The sequence below is a fragment of the Carassius auratus genome, chromosome 2, assembly GCF_003368295.1.
Source record: "Carassius auratus strain Wakin chromosome 2, ASM336829v1, whole genome shotgun sequence".
Classification (NCBI taxonomy): domain Eukaryota; kingdom Metazoa; phylum Chordata; class Actinopteri; order Cypriniformes; family Cyprinidae; genus Carassius; species Carassius auratus.
Window position 1 is genome coordinate 18,487,426 of NC_039244.1, and position 19,815 is coordinate 18,507,240.

Sequence of the window (19,815 nt, forward strand, 5' to 3'; positions counted from 1 at the left end):
GCCCGCCTCAAACCGACGTAAAATTGAAAAGCGTTAAAGTTATTTCAACGAACAAGCATCATTAACATATAAACGCCGCAAATTATAAGCAGCATTTTCCGCAGCTTTTCATCCCACGATTTTCGGGACAGCATGAATCCTGCATTATACAAAAATCATCGACATTCACCAAGAAAACGTGCTAGTGGGGATGAGCATGTGTTGTCTTCCGCTACCTATGTTTGCCATCTCAGGTACTGTGGCGCTGTAGGTGCCTTCCTCGAAGACAGGTGGGTTGTCGTTGATATCCTGCACTCTAATGATGAACTGGGAGGAGGGCTCCAGGGCACGCTCTGTCTGACTGTCTGTTGCTGTGGCAATCAACCGGTATTCGTCCTTCTCCTCCCGGTCCAAGGGCTTGGTTACGTGGATGTTGCCTGTCTTCTCGTCAATCACAAACACTGACCCTGCCCCCTCACCCCGCAGCACGTACCTAGTGCGTCCATCACCTCTGTCCATGTCAGTGTGAAGCTGGTGAAGAGAAAAAGAAAAAGAGAGGGAAAGGTTGAGACTGAAAGATTAAAAGAGATCGAAGGGTTCAGAAAGACAAATATATGACATACACAATGCTGGGTAGATTGTTGTCTGTTACTGGTTCCAAATTACACAACAAAAATGTTGTTTGGCAACATAATCCATTACATTACACATTTTAGGTAATGTAATGCAGCTGGTGTGGTTGCAACGATCCCCGCACTTGACCAAGGGGTTTAAATTACACCTCACACAAATGGAACAAGGGGGACACTGGATAGCTGGACAATCAGCGAACACATCGCTTTTCAGAACGATGAGCTTTATAAAAATCGACACGTTTCAGAAAGGCAGGGAGAAACAATAATGTACAGTACAGTATGTGGAAAATATATATATATATATTTTTTTTTTTACTTAAACCACATGAACACATTTCATTACCCCAACAAGTACAAAAAATAAAAAGTCTTCCAAAGACTTGTGTGAATAATATGTAATCCAGATTACATGCAATCAGTTACTACCCAGCATAGAGGTCAGAACACCATCAACTTTATGTGCATAAATCAAAAACAGTGAAACAAAAGATTGATCTTAAAATATAGACATTTTGACAGATGAGGACTTCATGGGTTCATTGACAGACAGTAGACAGACAGATGGGCGGTAATGATCACACAGCCTTGCGTGAAACGCTCGTAGTCTGGGCACTGATTGAGGGTGGAGTCTGGTTATTAGATCAGTGGCAGTCTACGGCTAAGGAGCCTTCATGCAGCGAGCAAAGCCTGGGCTGCATGGGGAGTGCGTGACGCTCAGGTGGAAGAGTGTGGGGAACGCATCAGCATTCTTCCTCATTACTGCTTCTACGTGGCCAGAATACAGCTGCTTAAAAAGACCCCATAACAGCACAACTTCAACAAAAAGTGCCACACAGCAAGTTTGGAAGACAAATGGGAGCATGTCCTATGTTACCAGGCATTCGAGTGTGGAAAGAGCTGAGTGCGTTCCCTCAATGGAATCAAAATGGAGATTTTTGGGGGGGAATCAGAATATTCATTGGCTTTTCTAGATTGAATTTTGAGACAAAACATTTGGTTCTGTAGATGTAAATCCCCAAAGTCCTGCCACTCGGTGGGCATTGATGAGGAAAACTATAAGAAAGCACATTCTGCTCAGTGATACACATTCTTGTGTACGATAGCCAGGCGCAATACAACAAGTTGGCAAACGATACAAGTTTTTCCATGTCAAGAGGTGCTCACATTGAGGTTTTCAGGTCACTGTGCTGTTGGTTGTTAGTAGGCGTTCCTAGTCAGCTAAGCTGTATCACACAGCTTTTCTCAGCATGCTCAAATGTAGTTTAAATGTTCAACTGCAGTCAAAGTACAGCAATAACTTTAACATTTCATGTAATAGTCAGATTTTTTAACAATATATCAAGAATATGTGATTGTAGCTTTCCTTATGCAGCATGTATTTGACCAATGTTGATAATAATAAATAATAATATGACTCCAAAATATTAATAACAATATCAAAAAGTGATTATATTTTATTTATTAATAATATTATCATTATACAATTATATTAATCTGTATTTTATATTTATTAATGTAATTATTAATCTTCTTCTCTTGTGGCAAATCCGAAAATAAATAAATAAATATTTGCTTCATAATAAATAGATAGCATTTACATTAATACAGCTTTTTACGGAATAGTTTCGCTCAAAGCATTTTGAATGAGTGGAGTGGATCTAAAAAATCAGCATCAACCTGGATAATTTGACAGCGGTGTTATTTTGCCAGAACTCCCACCATACACCAGTTATCAGTGGAGAGGTGACAGTGTGAAGTAGCCAATTATATGGATGATTAGGAGGCCATGATGGAGTGAGGCCAATCTGACGAGGGCGCACGGGTTACATACCTACTCTTTTCAAAAAGCATCCTGAGATTTTTAATGACCACCAGCAGTCTAAACATTGGTGTAGTCCCTGTTTATACCTGGTATTATTATTATGGTCACACTTTATTTTAGGGTCCAATTCTCACTATTAACTAACCATTAACTATGACGTTTGCCTCAGTTTACTCCTTATTTGCTGCTTATTAATAGTTTATAAGGTAGTTGTTAAGTTTAGGGTATTGGGTAGGATTATTGATGTCATGCATTATATGTACTTAATAAGCACTAATAAACAGCCAATATGTTAATAATAGGTATGCTAATAAGCAACTAGTTATTAGTGTGAATTGGACCCTATACTAAAGTGTTACCATTATTATTATTTTTTTTTTTTTAAGTTATCTAATGACAACTTGTCAGCCGAGACAAGTCACTGTCACTAATCACTGCAGGGTCTTTGATTTCAGGGCTACATATATCACTTAGTGAGTCATGATGATACTGCATGTTAGCAAGTGCAAAAAGGCACAAGAAGTCATCAGATTATTTCTTATTGCACATTATACTAAATATACTTTATATGTACAAACCTACTGCAAACATGCGGTTTTGAATAAAATTGTCATTGTTATTTTAGGTTCTTTATAAAGTTTTTTTTTATTTTTTTTTATGGATGACATGCATCATTTAATGCTGATGTAAATCAAAGACATTCCACATCTATTTACAAATATATACAGATATTTTTGTGTAATCCATGATAATTGATTTTTCATGGTTTTTTGAAGAATAGACATTTCCAAAGAACAGCATTTATTACAAACAGATTTCTTTTATTATTTTTTTATTTTTACATTATGTCTCTACTCTCACTTTTCATTATTAATTTAATGCATCCTTGCATTAAATAAACAGTATTTATTTCTTTAAAACAAAATAAAAAAAATACTGACCCCAATCTTTTGAAAGGTAGTATAAATATGAATGTTTGTTATAACCCTCTATGAATACAAATGAGATCAGGCAGATAAATATGTGCTATTTGCTAAGTCACAAAACGTTTTGGACCCCACTCCCGTATTTAGCACTGACCACTTGTGATCAGATCGCTCAAAGTGGATGTTAAAACCAGGTGTTAGTCTGTACCTCAGTTTCAATTGGCAATTAGTTGAGGGAACTAGGTGTTAAGTGTTGTTGCTAGTGAGAGCAGGCAGCCATGAGGCCGTTGCTGTGTTGTGGCTTTGGAATTCGTGATTGCATCCATTAATTCCACCTTGAGGTCTCAGTCAGTCAAGTCTGCCAGCAGTTTGCCGTTCCAAGCCCGGGGTTTTTAACGGAGGGCCTTAATGACCTGACTTAACGACAAGACTTAACGAGGCCCTTAATGAACCCGCCGCTATCGTTAAGGCTGGCGATGGCGGGATGATGAAAGACGGAGAGAATCCCTTCTGTGTAGTCATGGAGAATGAGAGGAGCATTTCCTTTTGTCCCTGGCATTGACCTGATCGACATGACCTCCACTGATGCTCCTTGTGATTTACACATCCAATAACACCGATGTAGTGACACAGCTCAAAACAAACACACACACAGACTCAAGGACGGACACAGTGTGATGCACAACTGCACACACACTCTGCCAAGCAGATGCCTGACCACATTAAAGAAAGTAAAAACAGGCATGAATTCAAACAGTCACACTATTATTGGTCCTACCGAGATTAAAATATCGGTACTAAATGAGGTCTAATATCTACACAGCTGAACCTGGCTGACACCTTAATAAAGGATTTATCAGAGAGGCAGTTGATTTGGAAAACAATACATTTTGGAAAGCAACTGAATTGTACATGAAATTGCATCAGAAAGGTCTAATTTATGCCCTGACATCCAGCTGACCATAATATGCATTCAAATTAGCCATGTAAATTTCTGCCAGACATCGTGTTTCAAGAACAGATTCTCAGCTGCCTTTGTATACATGGGCCTTATCACTAGGCCTCTAAATCAACTAAATTACTCATATTATAAAGTAATGTTCTTATACTGATAAAGTCAATTTCATATTTTTACAATAACCATAAATCATGAACTGTGAGGAAAAAAAAAACATTCAGTGTCAACTTCTAAATCACTTAAATAACTTATTCTGGTATACTCAATTTCACATTCCTGCAGCACAATAAATCATAAAACATTGGGAGAGGGGGGAAAAAAATGCATTTTGCATCTGTGCATTAACCTAATGAATGTGTTTTCCTGGGCAGATTTATTTAGCGCCCCGCGAGTTGGGAGAAACACTGTTTGAGAAAATAGCACTTCAGCCATCATGTGAAATGGGTTTTGACTGCTCTAAACAGCAATGCGGTGGCCTGGATACCGAGAGGCCATCTACACACATAACCATTACAGAACAACACACTCCGATACACACAGATCTCAGCGTGTTATGAGTTTCAATCCCCTTCTACCACCAGGGAATCTTATCAAAGGCTTTAAGGCTGATGGCAGAGAATCCCCGGCTCCTTCACGTCTGAGTGAGGAAGATGAAGCTTGCACGCTTCTCCTCAGAGGAGTTCAGCAACACATGACTCACTAGCGGCTTTGAGATGTCATACTTTACAAGTGATATTTATCTATTGGCTTATGAACAGATGCAAAATATACATCTTTACCCAGTCCCAATGTTTTATGATTTATTGTGAAATTTATAATATAATATAATATACAGTAAATACAAACTGTAAACGGTAAATACATACAGTCAATACATAAATACACACACATACATGTATATATATATACAGTACATACATATGTGTGTGTGTGTGTGTGTGTGTGTGTGTTTATGTATATATATTTCTTACATATATACATGTATGTGTGTATTTATGTATATGTACTGTATATATAGAGTACACACACATAATATGAAAACAAAAACTTTTATTTTGGATGTGATTAACCATGATTTATCGATTTGATTATTTTTAAATTTTGTATAATATACTATTTCCATTTTCTACTTAAAAAATGTAATGCTTCATTCAAGTATGTTACTTGCTCATTTTTGTAATTGTTCATTAAATGTACTCTCAATTTCTGAGTGAAATGTTTTTCTTTACTATATGTTTTTCAGTGTGCCCATGAAAGTAAAGGCTGGCAGAAGGCACATCAATATTGAAGGATTCACTAAAGCATCTTCATCAAACTTCCAGGCTTCAGTGCATATTTTGCCAAAAAAGTCAAGTGAAAAAACAAGACAATATATTACAGACCTATGTTATTTCTGTTCTGGTACAGTGACAGGTCTCTTTCGCAGGTGCAGTGTGGGAGAATTCCAAAGCGGGGTGACCTTGCTCGGCTAACTCTCCACTCTTGGCCCTGCTGCATAACTAAGAGCAGGCATGAATGTGTCTTCTCACCCAGACTGACCTTCCATCTGTCTGCTCCCCAGCTAGAACCAACCTCACATTCCTCACTGGATCTCCTCTGCCAGACAACTCTGCACCTGCAGCCCTAAGGCCCAGCTGAAAGTCCACGGCTATGGGGCCGACACAGAGCTTTAGCGGCGCCACTATCTATCCACTGACACATAATTAACACCAGCCCTGCCAGCTCAGACGCACTGACCGCATTATTAAAGCTGTTTACCCTGGCGTAGGCTGACACCATAACACTGAAGCAATAGACTTGGGGCTCTGAGATTTCCATGATGCAGAAAACACAGTTGGATTACGGAAATCAGTCATTAAAATGTAATTTTTGGTACAACACAAATACAAATTTTGGACAATAAATCAATAGTATGGCTGTACGGTTCATCAAATCATGACATGGGATATTAAATGTGTGAATATCAAAGCGCAAAAAGACTGCTAGTCTATTCTGTTTGTCTCTGTGTGAATGAACACCAGAGTTTTGTCTGCCACATATACTCAAGCACATGTGACGCTTGTGGTTTTTTCGTCATCTTCTGTCCCATTATATGGCATGATGACATGAACACATGAACTTAAGTGTTCACTTAACTTAAGTGTTCAGTGCTCAATTAACTTACATGTCTTCAAGACAACCAATCAAAATAAAAGTTTGTTTAAACTTTAAGAAAATGACAGAAATATTATTGTAGAATGTACCTGTACTTCTTAAAGTAAAAATAATAATGAATAAAATGTTTATTCTTTACCATTTTACTCCCATTTTTTTATTATTAGTAAACCTTTGTTGTTAACCGAAATAAAGTTTGCCAATTAGTAATGAAAGAAATTATTAAATGTTCATTTTATTACACTTTAAAAGCCTAATTAACTGTTATATGCTTTCATTTGATAACCATCGTATTTTGATGATAAATGTGTATTAAAATTATACATAAAACAGATCACAGAACTTCACAGAGGCCTATTTCTGTAAAATATATATTTTTTTAATTTTTATATTTATTGAATTATTATTTCAATTAAGTAGACTTTTTGGATTATTAAAACTTATTACAGCCATTAAAATAGAATCCAGAAATATTAAAATAGAAAAAGAAATGATCAAAAGGCACATAAAAAATCCTGATAAAGCCTGAATTTTTTTTTTTTTTTTCTTTTAATAAATTGCTGTTCAATAGTATAGGTTTCATGACTTCACTTGATTAGACATACTTTTTGATTACTAAAATTTAAATCAACTTTTAAAACGGTATGCAGAATAAAATGAATTTGGTTAAAAAACAAATACAGGGCCATACAGACCTTCCTGAAGTGCAGTAATGAGAACTATAGAACAGAAGGCTCAGTTTATCTATGTTCAAATCTGTGGGAGGATCAATCTGATTTCAACTGTAAGCACTATGAGAACTAGGTGAGAATGGTGTCTTACAGTTGATTTCACAAGTGAGGTTGAGCTGCGGTTACAGGTCAGTGGAGTCACTTGGCAGCCTGGTTTCACCCACACTCTTACAGTAATGCCCCTAGCGAGCTAGTAGGGGTGATGTGGTAAGTTGCTGGTGCTGAGTCTGGTAATAGAGCTGTTGTTTTTGTCAGGCTGAGCTGAAACTGATGTAATGCCATCTGAATCAGCTTGGCCAAACACCCAACAACGTCCATCACCCGCATGCCGCTTATGCCCACGTTTGCCGGTCACATGAGTAGTTGTTTCACATCCTCAGCAAGTATTTTTCCAATTTGCTGCTGTTGTTCAGCCTCCTTCATGCATCATTTATGATCAAAACCATCTTTATTTGGCACAAGTTTATGCAAATACCACTGGTTATTATCATAATCAACTGAAATATGAAGAGAGAAAGTATGTTGTTGTTGTTGTTGTTTTTTTATGAATGTGTTTAACTTTAATGGGTTGGCTTTGAAGCCAACACTATATACCTTTATTTACTTTAATAATTTTATCAGGAATGCATGTAGGCAGGAAAAGGGTCAATCTTAATGCAAATCTTTTCTGGGCATTTAAAGGGCAGTTTGCTCACTTCTATGTAAATTTGTCTGACAGTGCCAAGATAAGCAACCCCGTGGCAAAAACCATACATCACTTAATTGCAAAAGACTGAACTTCTTATTTGAATCAATTTGTTCAAAACACCTATTTTCATTGGAGGAGCAGAAAATCGACAAAATAACTAGCAATATAGTGTCTAAAATATAAGTTACTCAATGTTAACCTTTTCATTTTTGTTTAGTGAACTGTTACATAAAACTAACATCACCTTCACAATCTGAATATCGGCACGGCTTATGTTCAGTTCAATAATATATTAACTTCTAAAGCCAATATTACATTTTTACAAACCTGCCACAATAATCTCTTTAATTTTCTCAAAAATACTCATGCAATAAATTAATCAGCATTTCAGGCAATTCATTTGATTTTGAATGGATTGACAGCCTTCAGTTCAAAGACCTTTTCTGACTGTAGCCTCAGGCTTCACGCTATAATATTGATGTGACTTTTGCTGTTCACAGGCCGTTAGATGCACATCTGAAAAATACACATGTATTCATTCATACCTGCAAAAGTCTGCATCTTTGTATATTCATGTTTTAACAGTACAAGAGGCTACGGGTCAATTTCCCTTTTCCCAAAGCATCACTCTATTCAGTACTCTCTTTTTATCTCTGTCTCTCTGTGGCATTGCCCTCATTCAGGGGCAGTGGGCATGCTTAAGTAGAGCGGATGGCCAGCCTCAGCTGAGAGGATTATGAATAAATATTAGCTCAAGTTCATGCACTGTATTCACACTGGACTATATATAATCATGAGCATCCCCTGTCTGAGCATGAGCGAAGTCTTACAGTCCTCCAGCTGCAAATCACTGACAATTAACTACCTCTAAAGCCTTTATTCTAGCCAGGCATGAGAGAACCTGTAAGTTGAAGTAAGACAATTACTAAGCCAAGATAATGGAGCTAAATTGAAATAATAAAAACCAAACAAAAAAAAGTATATTACAAAATTATTAATAACATAATCAAAAAGAAAACCGAAAATCTAAAAATAAATGATTATTTAAAATATCAATAAAGAAATAAATAATACTAAACAGTGCTGCACTATTTTTAGACAGTCTGAGTATAAACCCTTGCATTCTTTTCTGTCTAGCTCTTTTGTACTGTAGTTGCAAGAGCATGTCCTTTGTGAATGGGTTGTTAATTAAAAGATCCTTGTTTCATTTGAAAATTCTCAGCATTTTATCAACAACAAAAAAAGGCATGCAACAGACTGAAAGTGTGCAGTGATATTAATAAGTCAAATAGCTAAAATAACTCTTGATGCTTCTCAAGACATGTATATGAAAGATGAAATGGCAGGTAATTTGGTCAGTTTATATTAACTGTTCACAGATGCATCAGGGAAAGAGTCTTGTGAAGCAGATACTTAAAAAAAAAAAAGTAATAATAAATAAAAAAAATGTGAAATTGAAAACCAAACTGCTGCCCGATGTGACAATCACTATGGGCACCAAGTGTGACTTGACTGATTTCATGCACTGAATGAAATGGGTGACACAAAATACAGTTACTTTTTAATGTTTCTCATATACAGATCGACAAAAGCCATCTGCATTCTGTCAGCTGAACCTTTTCATTTTGTCTGCAAAAGGTGTTCTCCACAAATTGAAAAGTTCAGTCAGTCTTATGTGTGCAAATGAAATGAACACATTTGAATTTTGTGCATGAAATGAGTGTCTGGCTCAGGATTTTGTGAAATGATTTGCAAATTATACATTTAATAAAAAGCTGACAATTAATTTGGTTCACAAAATTAGTCAGGTTACACTTGGTGCTCCACAAATCAGTCTTTCGGAACATTTCTGAACTACCATTTAAAACTTCGGAGTCTGTAAGATTTTTTAAATGTTTTTGAAACACGTCTCTTATGCTCAACAATGATTTTATCAGATATACAGCAAAGACAGTAATATTGTAATATATTGCAACAATTTAAGTTTTCTATTTAAATGTAATTTATTTCTGTGATGGCAAAGCTGGATTTTCATTGTCATTACTCTAGTCTTCAAAGTCACATGGTCCTTAATAAATCAATCAAATATGATGGATTGGTAAAACATTTCATATCATTATTAACGTTCCACTGCATAAAGAATAAGTCAACGTTAGTCAGGAATCAAAAAATACCAGAATGCCATGTGATAGCACCACTTCTTAGAGAAATTAAAATAAGTTCACGTTTACATGTGATGAAAGCGTGGGTAAAGGAAGAAAAAAGTGCTTGTGTGTGGTATTATCTTGATTGAAAGATACACAGGGAGAGGCAGGGAATAGAATAAAGAGAGAGGAGAGAAGAGAATGGCTTAGACATGTTCTCTTTGAGTTTTACTTAGACTCTCCAGATCCTCCTCCTTCCCCCTCTCCTGTACTTCTCTCTTTCAGCTCCCACTCTCAGAACTGAAACACGTTTGAATTTCTTCTCCACAGGGGTTTATAATAAAATGGTACTTAACCACGCTCTATCTCTCACTCTCTCTTAGCCTTCACTCTCTCCTGCATCCTACTCGCTCTTTGTTTTCTGTGCTTTCTCATTGTGCTTTTTCTACTTTAAAAAAAAAAAAATATATATATATTTTGTAAGAATCCCTCTCACCGGATTCCAAGGTCATGAGTTTGCATATACAGTGAAGTCTAAAGACACATTGAAAATCTAGGTTTAAAAATCTAATTTAAAGGAGCAGTTTACCCAAAATAAATAAATCATGTACCCTTTCTTCATGTCGTTCCAATTTTGAATAAGTTTCTCTCTTCTGTGGAACACAAAAGATGTTTTGATACATCTGATATATCTAATATTTAACTGTTTTTATCTATACTAACACCATTGGACCCATTGGTCGATTTTCCATTATAGATTGTTAGATAGTGGTTACTGACCATTGCACTTGTGTCTTGCTTCTTTTGCAGCATCTCACATTTGACACTTTATTCTAAAATGAATTGCTCAATTTAAAAAAAAAAAAAAGTCTTGAAGACTTGTGCATTATATATGAATTACCCATTTGAAAAATGTTATGGTGCAATATAAGAATAATTATGAATATTTAAGATTCTCCACTATTTAACGGTCACTAATCAAATAAATTTGTGACACTGAAAATGTTCAACTCTTTCTGTAAGTTCTGACACAAAATCATGTGGTTCGTGTGGTTCGAGTGCCGCTGTCATGAAAACAAAAAAAAGTGACATGACTTTCAGCCAAGAATGGTCACCCATACTCAGAATTCGCAGGCTACATTTAACCCATCCAAAGTGCACACACACAGAGCAGTGAACACACACACACAGCAGTGGGCATCCATTTATGTCCCGGGAGCATTTGGGGGTTCGATGCCTTGCTCAAGGGCACCTAAGTCATAGTATTGCCAGCCCGAGATTCGAACCCACAACCCTAGGGTTAGGAGACAAGCTCTCTAACCACTAGGCTACAACTTCCCCTACCAACAAGACAAACCAAATAATTTTCACTCGAGTTATTAAGCTAATAATATAATTTATAACAAGGAATGTTAGAAGCATTCTCACTAATGGTCTCAGACTTCTGGACCCCACTGTTTGTGTTTTCCACATTGACCCTCTCCTCCCCTCTTGTGTGCATTTCCAGCTCATTTGCTCCGCAGTATTAACTTTCCAACATTTTCTCATTCCTAGCCCATCTCTCTGTCCATCCATCATCTCCGCCGCCCACCCCGTTGCTCATCTCGACATCTCAGCATCATTCCCGCAACTTCCTTTATCATTTACCTGTGCACCCCTTCTTTTTTTTCTCCCTCTCTCCTTGTCAGTCTCTTTCTCTCTCTAATTGCTCTCTCTCTCTCTATCTCTCTCCAGCTGAGCTCCAGCCCAGAGGCTAAATGATTTTCACTGCAAGAGACAGAGTGAAAGAAAACACAAAGCCGCTCAGAAAGAGACATTCCGCAATTATTACTGATGATCTCTCTCACAGCGTGTGTGTGCTGTAACTGTTTGCCCCTGCGTTCTCTCTTTCTGTCTCTCACCCTCTGTGACTGATTCTCACTTTATTCTCATTTTCCCTCATTCCCCGTCCCTTGCTTTGTAGTGATATTTAATTCTATTTGGATGTGCTGTGTTTTAGAACAGCTTGTTGGCCATGCTTTTAGGATTAAAAGTAGACAAGCCGTGCGTGTGTGTGTGTGTGGCCAGATCACACATGCTACGCCATAGTGGCCCCCCAAGAGACACACCCCATTAAAATGCCAGTGACAGCCACCATCTACCCCTGCCAACACCTAACATATTCAAAATGCTCCCCGAGAGCTCGAGAAATGAGAAATATAATAACACAGCTTGCCAGCGCTGCAAACGCATACACAGCGCGAAATTTGCACATGCTCCAAGGTTACTCAATTTCACCAGCTTGGAGCTCCACGTTGGCATCCTAAAAAATACACTCTGTGCCTATAAATGTTTTCCTGTTACATTTGGTCATAGGTTTTATCAGTAGATTGTCTCAGATCTCGGTGTGTTTTGCGAGAAGTGCAGTGCAGGTGGATTGGCCGATCGTCGGCGAGGATCCCTTGTGACAGCCGAGGACCTTGGAGCTTGCGGAAAGAGCGCAGGGGTTTAGGCAGCTGGTTGCTGCTGCAGGGAACAGCTTGATAGGAGGGCACATCACCTTACAGATCGTCTGTTGTACCTACCAGCACCCGAGCATACGGTAGGACCACAAGGGAATCAATGCGCTCGTACCCTCACTCTATAACATGCACAAACATACTTAACATTAATTCTTGACATGACAAACAGGATTCTTCAGTCCAGGGATGTACTGGCGTTTAAAAGCCAACACTCGACCATCACAACCCATCGTAAAGTATTTCCCACTACAGAAGCTATATCAGACTCAGAAGTCCATTTCCAATTCAGAGAAAAAGTAAAATGGCAATTGTGAGATAAACTTTGGATAGAAATAAAAGACAGTTGTGAGATATAAAGTGACATTATGTGACAAAGTCATACTGTGAGATATAAACTCACAACCTTGGGAAATAAAGTTGTAACTGAGAGATATAAAGTCACTTTGTGAGTTATATTATGAGATATAAATTCAGATATAACAGCAGATTAAAGAATATAGTCACATTTATGCGATATAAAGTCATTTTGTGAGATATAAACTCAATTTTAAGAATTAAAGACACAAGTGGGAGATAAAAAGTCACATTATGTAATATAAAGTCATATTGTGAAACAATGCTACACTGTGTAATATAAAGTACTACTGTGACATAAACTGTGAGATATAAAGTCACATGCAGTCATATAGTAAGATTGTGAAAAGTCATATTATGAGATATCATCTCACAATTTTGATAAATTCACAATCATATTATGCAAACACATTATGCAATAAAGTCACATTGTGAAATATGAAGCTACATAAAAGTCTTATAATGTCTTATTCTGAGATATAAACTTGTCATTTCTGTATAAAGTCACAGTTGAGAGTTACAAATTCACATTCTGAGATATAACATTACATTGTGTGATGAAGTCATTTTGTGAAAGAAAAAAAAACTCATAATGTCAAGAAATAGTCACAATTGTGGGGAATAAAGTCACAACTACCTTTCATGTGAATACAGCTTCCAGTATCACATGCAGATATACTATAACAAACTACCTACCAGATATTCAATGTGGACATATGAAATTGTTATTATAAAAATAATATTATTAACATATACAAATTATTTCTAGAGTATAATGTCTTACATAGCATGTTACATTGCAAATGCAGCACTAATAAAATGCACAATAAATTAAATATCACCAATTATGCTGAGTGAGACATTGAGATTAAAAAGTATAATGTGTGAATATATAATTTTTTCATAAACTAGTTTCGTTATGTGCTTGACTTTATTAGGCTGACCTGTACTGTACAGTGTTACAGTGTTGTTATTAATATAACAACTTCGCCCCATGTTTGGCCTCTAGCAGGTGAGGAGACTCATGGGCAGACAAATAGCAGCAGAAGAGCGATGGGGCACCCAGCGGCAGAAAAGGAAGTATAGCACCCTGCGGTCAGTCAATGAACGATGCTTGGTGGCACATCACAGTCTGTTACAGGTCACTTTCAAAGACCTTAACACTCACAGTCCCTCAGTAGTGAAACAGATTCCTAACTCTTAACCAGGATCCATAGCAATCCTCAAAAACACATTGCACTTAACAGAGTGATTGCAAAAAAGAGTTTTAGTGGTCAACAGCGGTCTAAACTAAGCTCCCTAGTGAGACCCAAATCTGAAATATCAAATTATCATTGGTGGAAAAGGTTTCAAAGGCCACCCGACTGGAGTTAACTGAGCTTCAATGAAATTACAGAAATCAAGTGTTTGTGAATGTTTTTAACTGGATTTCATAAAGTATTTGCAACACATTTAATGGGGTTTTGATGCACTTGCCATGAGAGGATTTGAAAATATGAACTGAAGAAAGTGACGATCATAGCTCTGAATGCTGTTTAGAGATTGTCCTGGACCGAGCTTTTCCACAAGTCTGTAAGGAGATTTTTGAAGACCTAAAAAAATATGTTGTAATTTAACAAATAATTACTTAGAACGATTCGCTGTGTTACCTTTCATTTTTACTTAATTCAGCTGGAAGAATGACATAACATCACAGCTGCTTGTGTAGTTAATTTACGCTAAAGTTGACTGTTTCCAGTCCTCCTCACTTAATATTTCCAGTTCAATCAGTACTCAATGTAGGGAAAATCTTATTCAAATTTGCTTTAAAAATTGGTCCTGCCCCCTAGATAGACATCTACCAACTTATCCATCAAATTCAGAATTTAATTGAACTAAGCAAAAGTTGAACTAAGCAAAAAAGGCAGAACATCAACAAAGATAGATAGATGGGCGACAGAATGAAAGACTGACAGAATGAAAAAATGACATTTATTTAATGGCAAGTCAGAATTTTGGCTTGCAAAACTTTGAGGGTTTAAGAGTGGCAGAGCAGATTAATTTGTTGAGCAGGTCCAGCAGAGAATATATTAATAATTCCTAGGGTAACACAGAATTGCCAGTACTCTACCAGTGTGTACTTTGAGCACAGACTCCTCTTCAACATAAAATTGTGAAAATCCCTGCCAAACATGTTGCTGACAAAAAAACTGTGGAATTATGATTCCGTCTTGTAAACCACAATATTTCCAATCAAAGCCAATCAAACGAAACTCCAAGCAGGGTAAAGGGCTTGGACACTTAAAGAGATAATCAAAAGACCCCAAGCAGCAAAACATCACTTCCACAAAAAAAACAAAACCACATCTCTGATGGTGATGGTGTTTTCAAGCACCTCAAGTACCAAATCTCAATAATGCCACTTTTTATTTTTTACATACAAATTACGCCTTTTAGGAACAGCCTAGAGAGACAAAGTTGGTACAACAGAGTGCAAATTTGCTTTCCCTACGCCTCACATCCTGGCATTGCTTTCGAATGCAAAAGATGTGCTAATTTATGTCCATACATTAACATCAAGAAGAAAATACATTCATTACGAAATTACAGAGGGGCATATATTGTTATCATAAAATCCCTGCATATGCTCTCTAGCAATGAGTCCCCTGACATAAACATATGGATGCTTGTTATGCCAACCCCCCAATTTGATTATCTTTTAACATAACTATAATTGCATATAATTGATGTTACCCACCATAAAACATGATAAAATGCATAATGGCTCAGTACAGTATTTATAGACGCCGTGATGAGTATAAGAATGCGCACTCCAAATGCTGAATCTGTGATTAGCTTCACGCTGTAGATTGAGTACGCTGTGGCACTTGGCATGTCTGCCGAGGGGCTACATAGTTCACTTCAGCCCTTTATTAAATCATAATCATCTCAGTTATAAGGCACAGCAAAACATATCCCTAATTGTTCCAACAGACAGCAGTGCAGGTGGCTCCACACAGAGTCGAAGCAGTAAGATTAAACATCCGTTAGAGCATTAGGACACATAAGAGCATTAGGTGTGTACATACACACACAATACATGCTCAGGCTCTGAACAGGTTCAGCCGTTGTGTTAGATACAGTGAAGGATGCTCAGTGAGCAGGGAACTATCAGTAATAGCATTGCCACCTGTTAAAGCACACCATATTGGCTCTAATGACATACAGGACTGTCCATATGTAGCAATGGTCAACATTTTTAGTCTCATGATTCCCTATTCCTTCTCTCTGCTACTTTCTCTAGCTCCCTCTTTCTTCTGTCCATGAGGACCTAAAGAAGATCAATGCTTGTCTTCTTACCCACTCTAAACAGCCACCCAGTTTGAACTCAGTGATCAAATGTGTCAAAAACTATTGGGTGGATGTGTCTGGATCTGGAGTTGGGAATTAACAGCACCGGGGGTTCCATGAAATGCTGCAGGAGCCAACTCACAGACAGAAAGAGGATCCCAGAAGAGAACGCCATAGTTTTTTTTTATTCCACTGTGCCGTCTGACTGCCTCAGGCAGACAAGCGGAATCATCGTCATTCATTTACACAACATATTACCCCACCGCCTTCCCCAGACACTCAAACTGCAGCTCGGGGAGATGGCAAGAGGAAATAAAATAGAAAAAAAATAAATAAATAGAGGTTGAAACTGTGAAACAGTGCAACAATTTTAGATATACAGTACCAGTCAAAGTTGCACCTAATATGATATTAAAGATCTTTTCATCTAAAGGCTTGTAGTTAAATACTTGGGAGTACAGTTTTTGAAATGCATAAAACATAAAAAAAATAGAAATTATATTTCAGCTAAAAAAAATTATTTATGGTTAAAAGAAGAAAATACTTTGCTTTATTTACTTTTTTTTATTATCCTTAATTACCCTAATTTATAATCTAAAACAAAAAGTAAATGTGCTTTGGAAAACATGTAAATACTGTAGTTTTACTGGATAATATAAAATTATTTAGTAGTGTCTGTATTAATTATTGCTGTGTATAGCATATTAATAGTTAATTATTAGTATAACACTAAGATGTACATTTAAAATATTTTTTATAAAAAAATCAATTATGATAAATACATTTATAAAATAAAAACATTTCATTTATCATTTATTTGCAAAGTTCACATTACTGGAAACATCGGTTGGGGGAAAGGGGAAAAAAATAAAAATAAGAATGGTGGTTAAAAACTTGAATATAAGGTAGTTTTGTTTAACATTTTTGGTCACTGCATAATTCTCATTCATCAGCTTGTGTTATTTCTTAATTTTATACATTAACAATTATCCTAAAGATTGGGTAGTTATGTCTAAAATTTGACTGGTACTGTAAGTCATGGGCACAGTCCCATACACTGAACCTCCAAACGAGGTCAGCAATGGAGTATTACTCACAGAAGAGAGGTAATGTTATTTTTCACCCTCCACCACCAGGCTCTTGATTTTCTGATGAGAAGAGCAATTGTTCATCACAGCACATACTGTAGCTTTAACAGAGCAGAATCGGCGGCTGATTAAGTGGCTGATTGAAACATTATTCTGTGACCTGCAGAGCTCGGCTTCTTCAGGATTCAAACAGACAAAGACAGCAAGAAAAAAAGACTGGGATAATGTGACATTGCCATTAAGATCAGTGATGTGATAAACATCCAGGCACAATGCTCTGTGGGATATGTCTTTCGATCTCAGTGTGAGCTTTTTTTCTCTCCAGTTCACTGTGTTGAGGGTCATATTTGTTAGTGATCTTTGATTTTACTCTTAATCTCAGCTCATTATTCAATTAGAAAAAGTGATTATTTAGATAAATGCAAATGTAAATCAATATCAGTTAAGTTGATAGTAATGAGTTATGTGTTAAACAGATAGTTCATCCAAAAAATGAGAAGTCATCATCAAATCAAAATGTTTTTGTCCATACAGTGAAATTCAATAGGGTCTGTTGGTTGGTGTCAGTAAGATTTTTTTTTTTAAACAAATAAAAAAAAAATTTTTCCAGCAAAGCGTTAAATTGATAAAACAGTGATTTTTAATGTTTAAAAAGATTTCAATTTCAAATAATTGCTGCTCATTTTAACTTTAAGTCATCAAAAAATCCTGAAATAATTTGCCATGGTTTACACAAATATATCAAGCAGCACAACAGTTTTCAACATTTACAATAAGATATGTTTTTGAGCACCAAATCAGCATTTTTAGAATTATTTATGCAGGATCATGTGAGTAATTTCTGCTGAAAACTCAACTTTGCCATCATTTTAATTTGATTTTTGTGTGAACTATCTTTTAAATAGAATGATAAGGGGTTCTTACCCTTCCAATGAGCACTGGTTCTGGACCAGCATACTCCTCAATGACAAAGAACTGGTTCCAGATCCAGCTTCGTCGGCTTCTAGATCGTGAGATTTTCCCTTTTTGTTGATTCCGCTCCTCTTCTTCATCCTCATCCATTTCCTGGAAAACAAGGCCTTGTCCTTCTCTGCCATGGTGTGAGTCCACAGTCATTTCTCTGCTCTTATCCACCTCCTTCCTTCCCCAATGTGGATCCGGTGGGAGTTTTAGGATGTTGACTGCTGTCAAAGGGTTCTGAAATTTTAATCAATGGATTCTGAGTGACACCGAATGGCGTATGAACACTCTGATCTGATTCCATTTTAATGTCAAGACTCCTCTCAGTCAGTGAGCTGAAAGCATCAGGCTGATGTCCCGAGCCAATCTGAGATGTAGAGTGTGATATGCCCATATCGCTCTGACCAGCAAAGGGATTTGGTGTCCGTGACGGGCATGATCTCACTTTGGGGAGTCGATGCTAAGTGAGTATTGAAGTGTTTGTACTTCCATGAAGCAGAGCCCGGTGGACCTCTCACCTCCATTTTTCTGTCCCCCCTCACCTAGATCCATATTTAATCCGCTAAATTGTTTAAAAAGAGTGTGAACAGGTCTGATCTGGATTAAGGCTGATATTGTAGAAGTACTTGAATGTAGCTCAGCAGTCTGGTTATCAGAGTTATAAAGTTCAGGAGTGCCTGTCCTGTCCCTTGTTTTTCAATTTTTAAATGCCTCCACCTGAATGCGATCCATGTTGATCAAATCCCTTTTCCTGCTGTGACTCATTTTACCTGGAATATTTAGACCTGGGACACTCTGAAGCTGGGAATTCACAATCCGTACAAGGTTTTCTTTCAGAGATCAGTTTTAATAAGCTTCCAGTCAGGTTCAATTTATGAGGCGAATCTGGAGTGACTACTTTTGTACCCGCTGTTGTGTGAACAGCAGAATTTGAAATTGCTCTGGATCTTGAAGGGATTTTGAATCTGGTTCTGTTGAAGTGTATGCTAGAAGATGTCCTGTGGTGCATCGGGATCCATTTGTCAACTCCTTCACCTTTCTTTGTGTTATTTCTACCCCTTTTAAACTCTAAAATATCTCTAGTGTCATCAGTTGGTGCTTGTACCTTTAAATCCGCTTGATCGGAGTCTTCGTTTATTTGCACAGGAGGTTGGCATTAAACCCAACAAAATTTTCCATGGTGAAGACAGGAGAAGCTCCATGGCTCTGGTGAGCTGTTATCTGCTCTTCAACTTCCTCGGGAACAATCAGTTCTTTGAGTCTTGTCATTGTATTTCCATTCCTCTCCGAACTTGTATCCCATTGGTCAGTTGCTCCATTTCCTGTATGCTGGGCATGAATTGAGCTCACTCCCCTTCTCTGAACAATCTTAGTGACACAACCACCTCCAACAAAACAGAGGGACACCAACAGGAGCAGCCTCCTGTAAATCATGTCGTCCGATTGTTATGTATTAATTTAAAAAACAACTGATGAAAAGATGTGTTTGCTTTCCAGTTGTCTTCATTCTTTCGTTCTTCTCTTTTCACTCTTCTCCACTTATTC

The 19,815-nt window shown here is 37.1% G+C and overlaps 1 protein-coding gene across 2 annotated transcripts in view; it reads right to left on the reverse strand.

The window, feature by feature from the left end:
- LOC113118834 (cadherin-24-like) overlaps window positions 1–18,481 on the reverse strand; it is a 68,535-nt gene extending 50,054 nt beyond the window's left edge. For both annotated transcript variants that reach the window (XM_026288250.1, XM_026288249.1), the window contains exons 1-2: window positions 18,235–18,481; window positions 216–510 (exon numbers count right to left, since the gene is read on the reverse strand). In XM_026288250.1, coding sequence (XP_026144035.1) covers window positions 216–510; window positions 18,235–18,426 — 487 coding nt within the window. In that variant the 5' untranslated portion in view covers window positions 18,427–18,481. The remainder of the gene's footprint in view (window positions 1–215; window positions 511–18,234) is intronic.
- Between the last annotated feature and the right edge of the window lie 1,334 nt (window positions 18,482–19,815).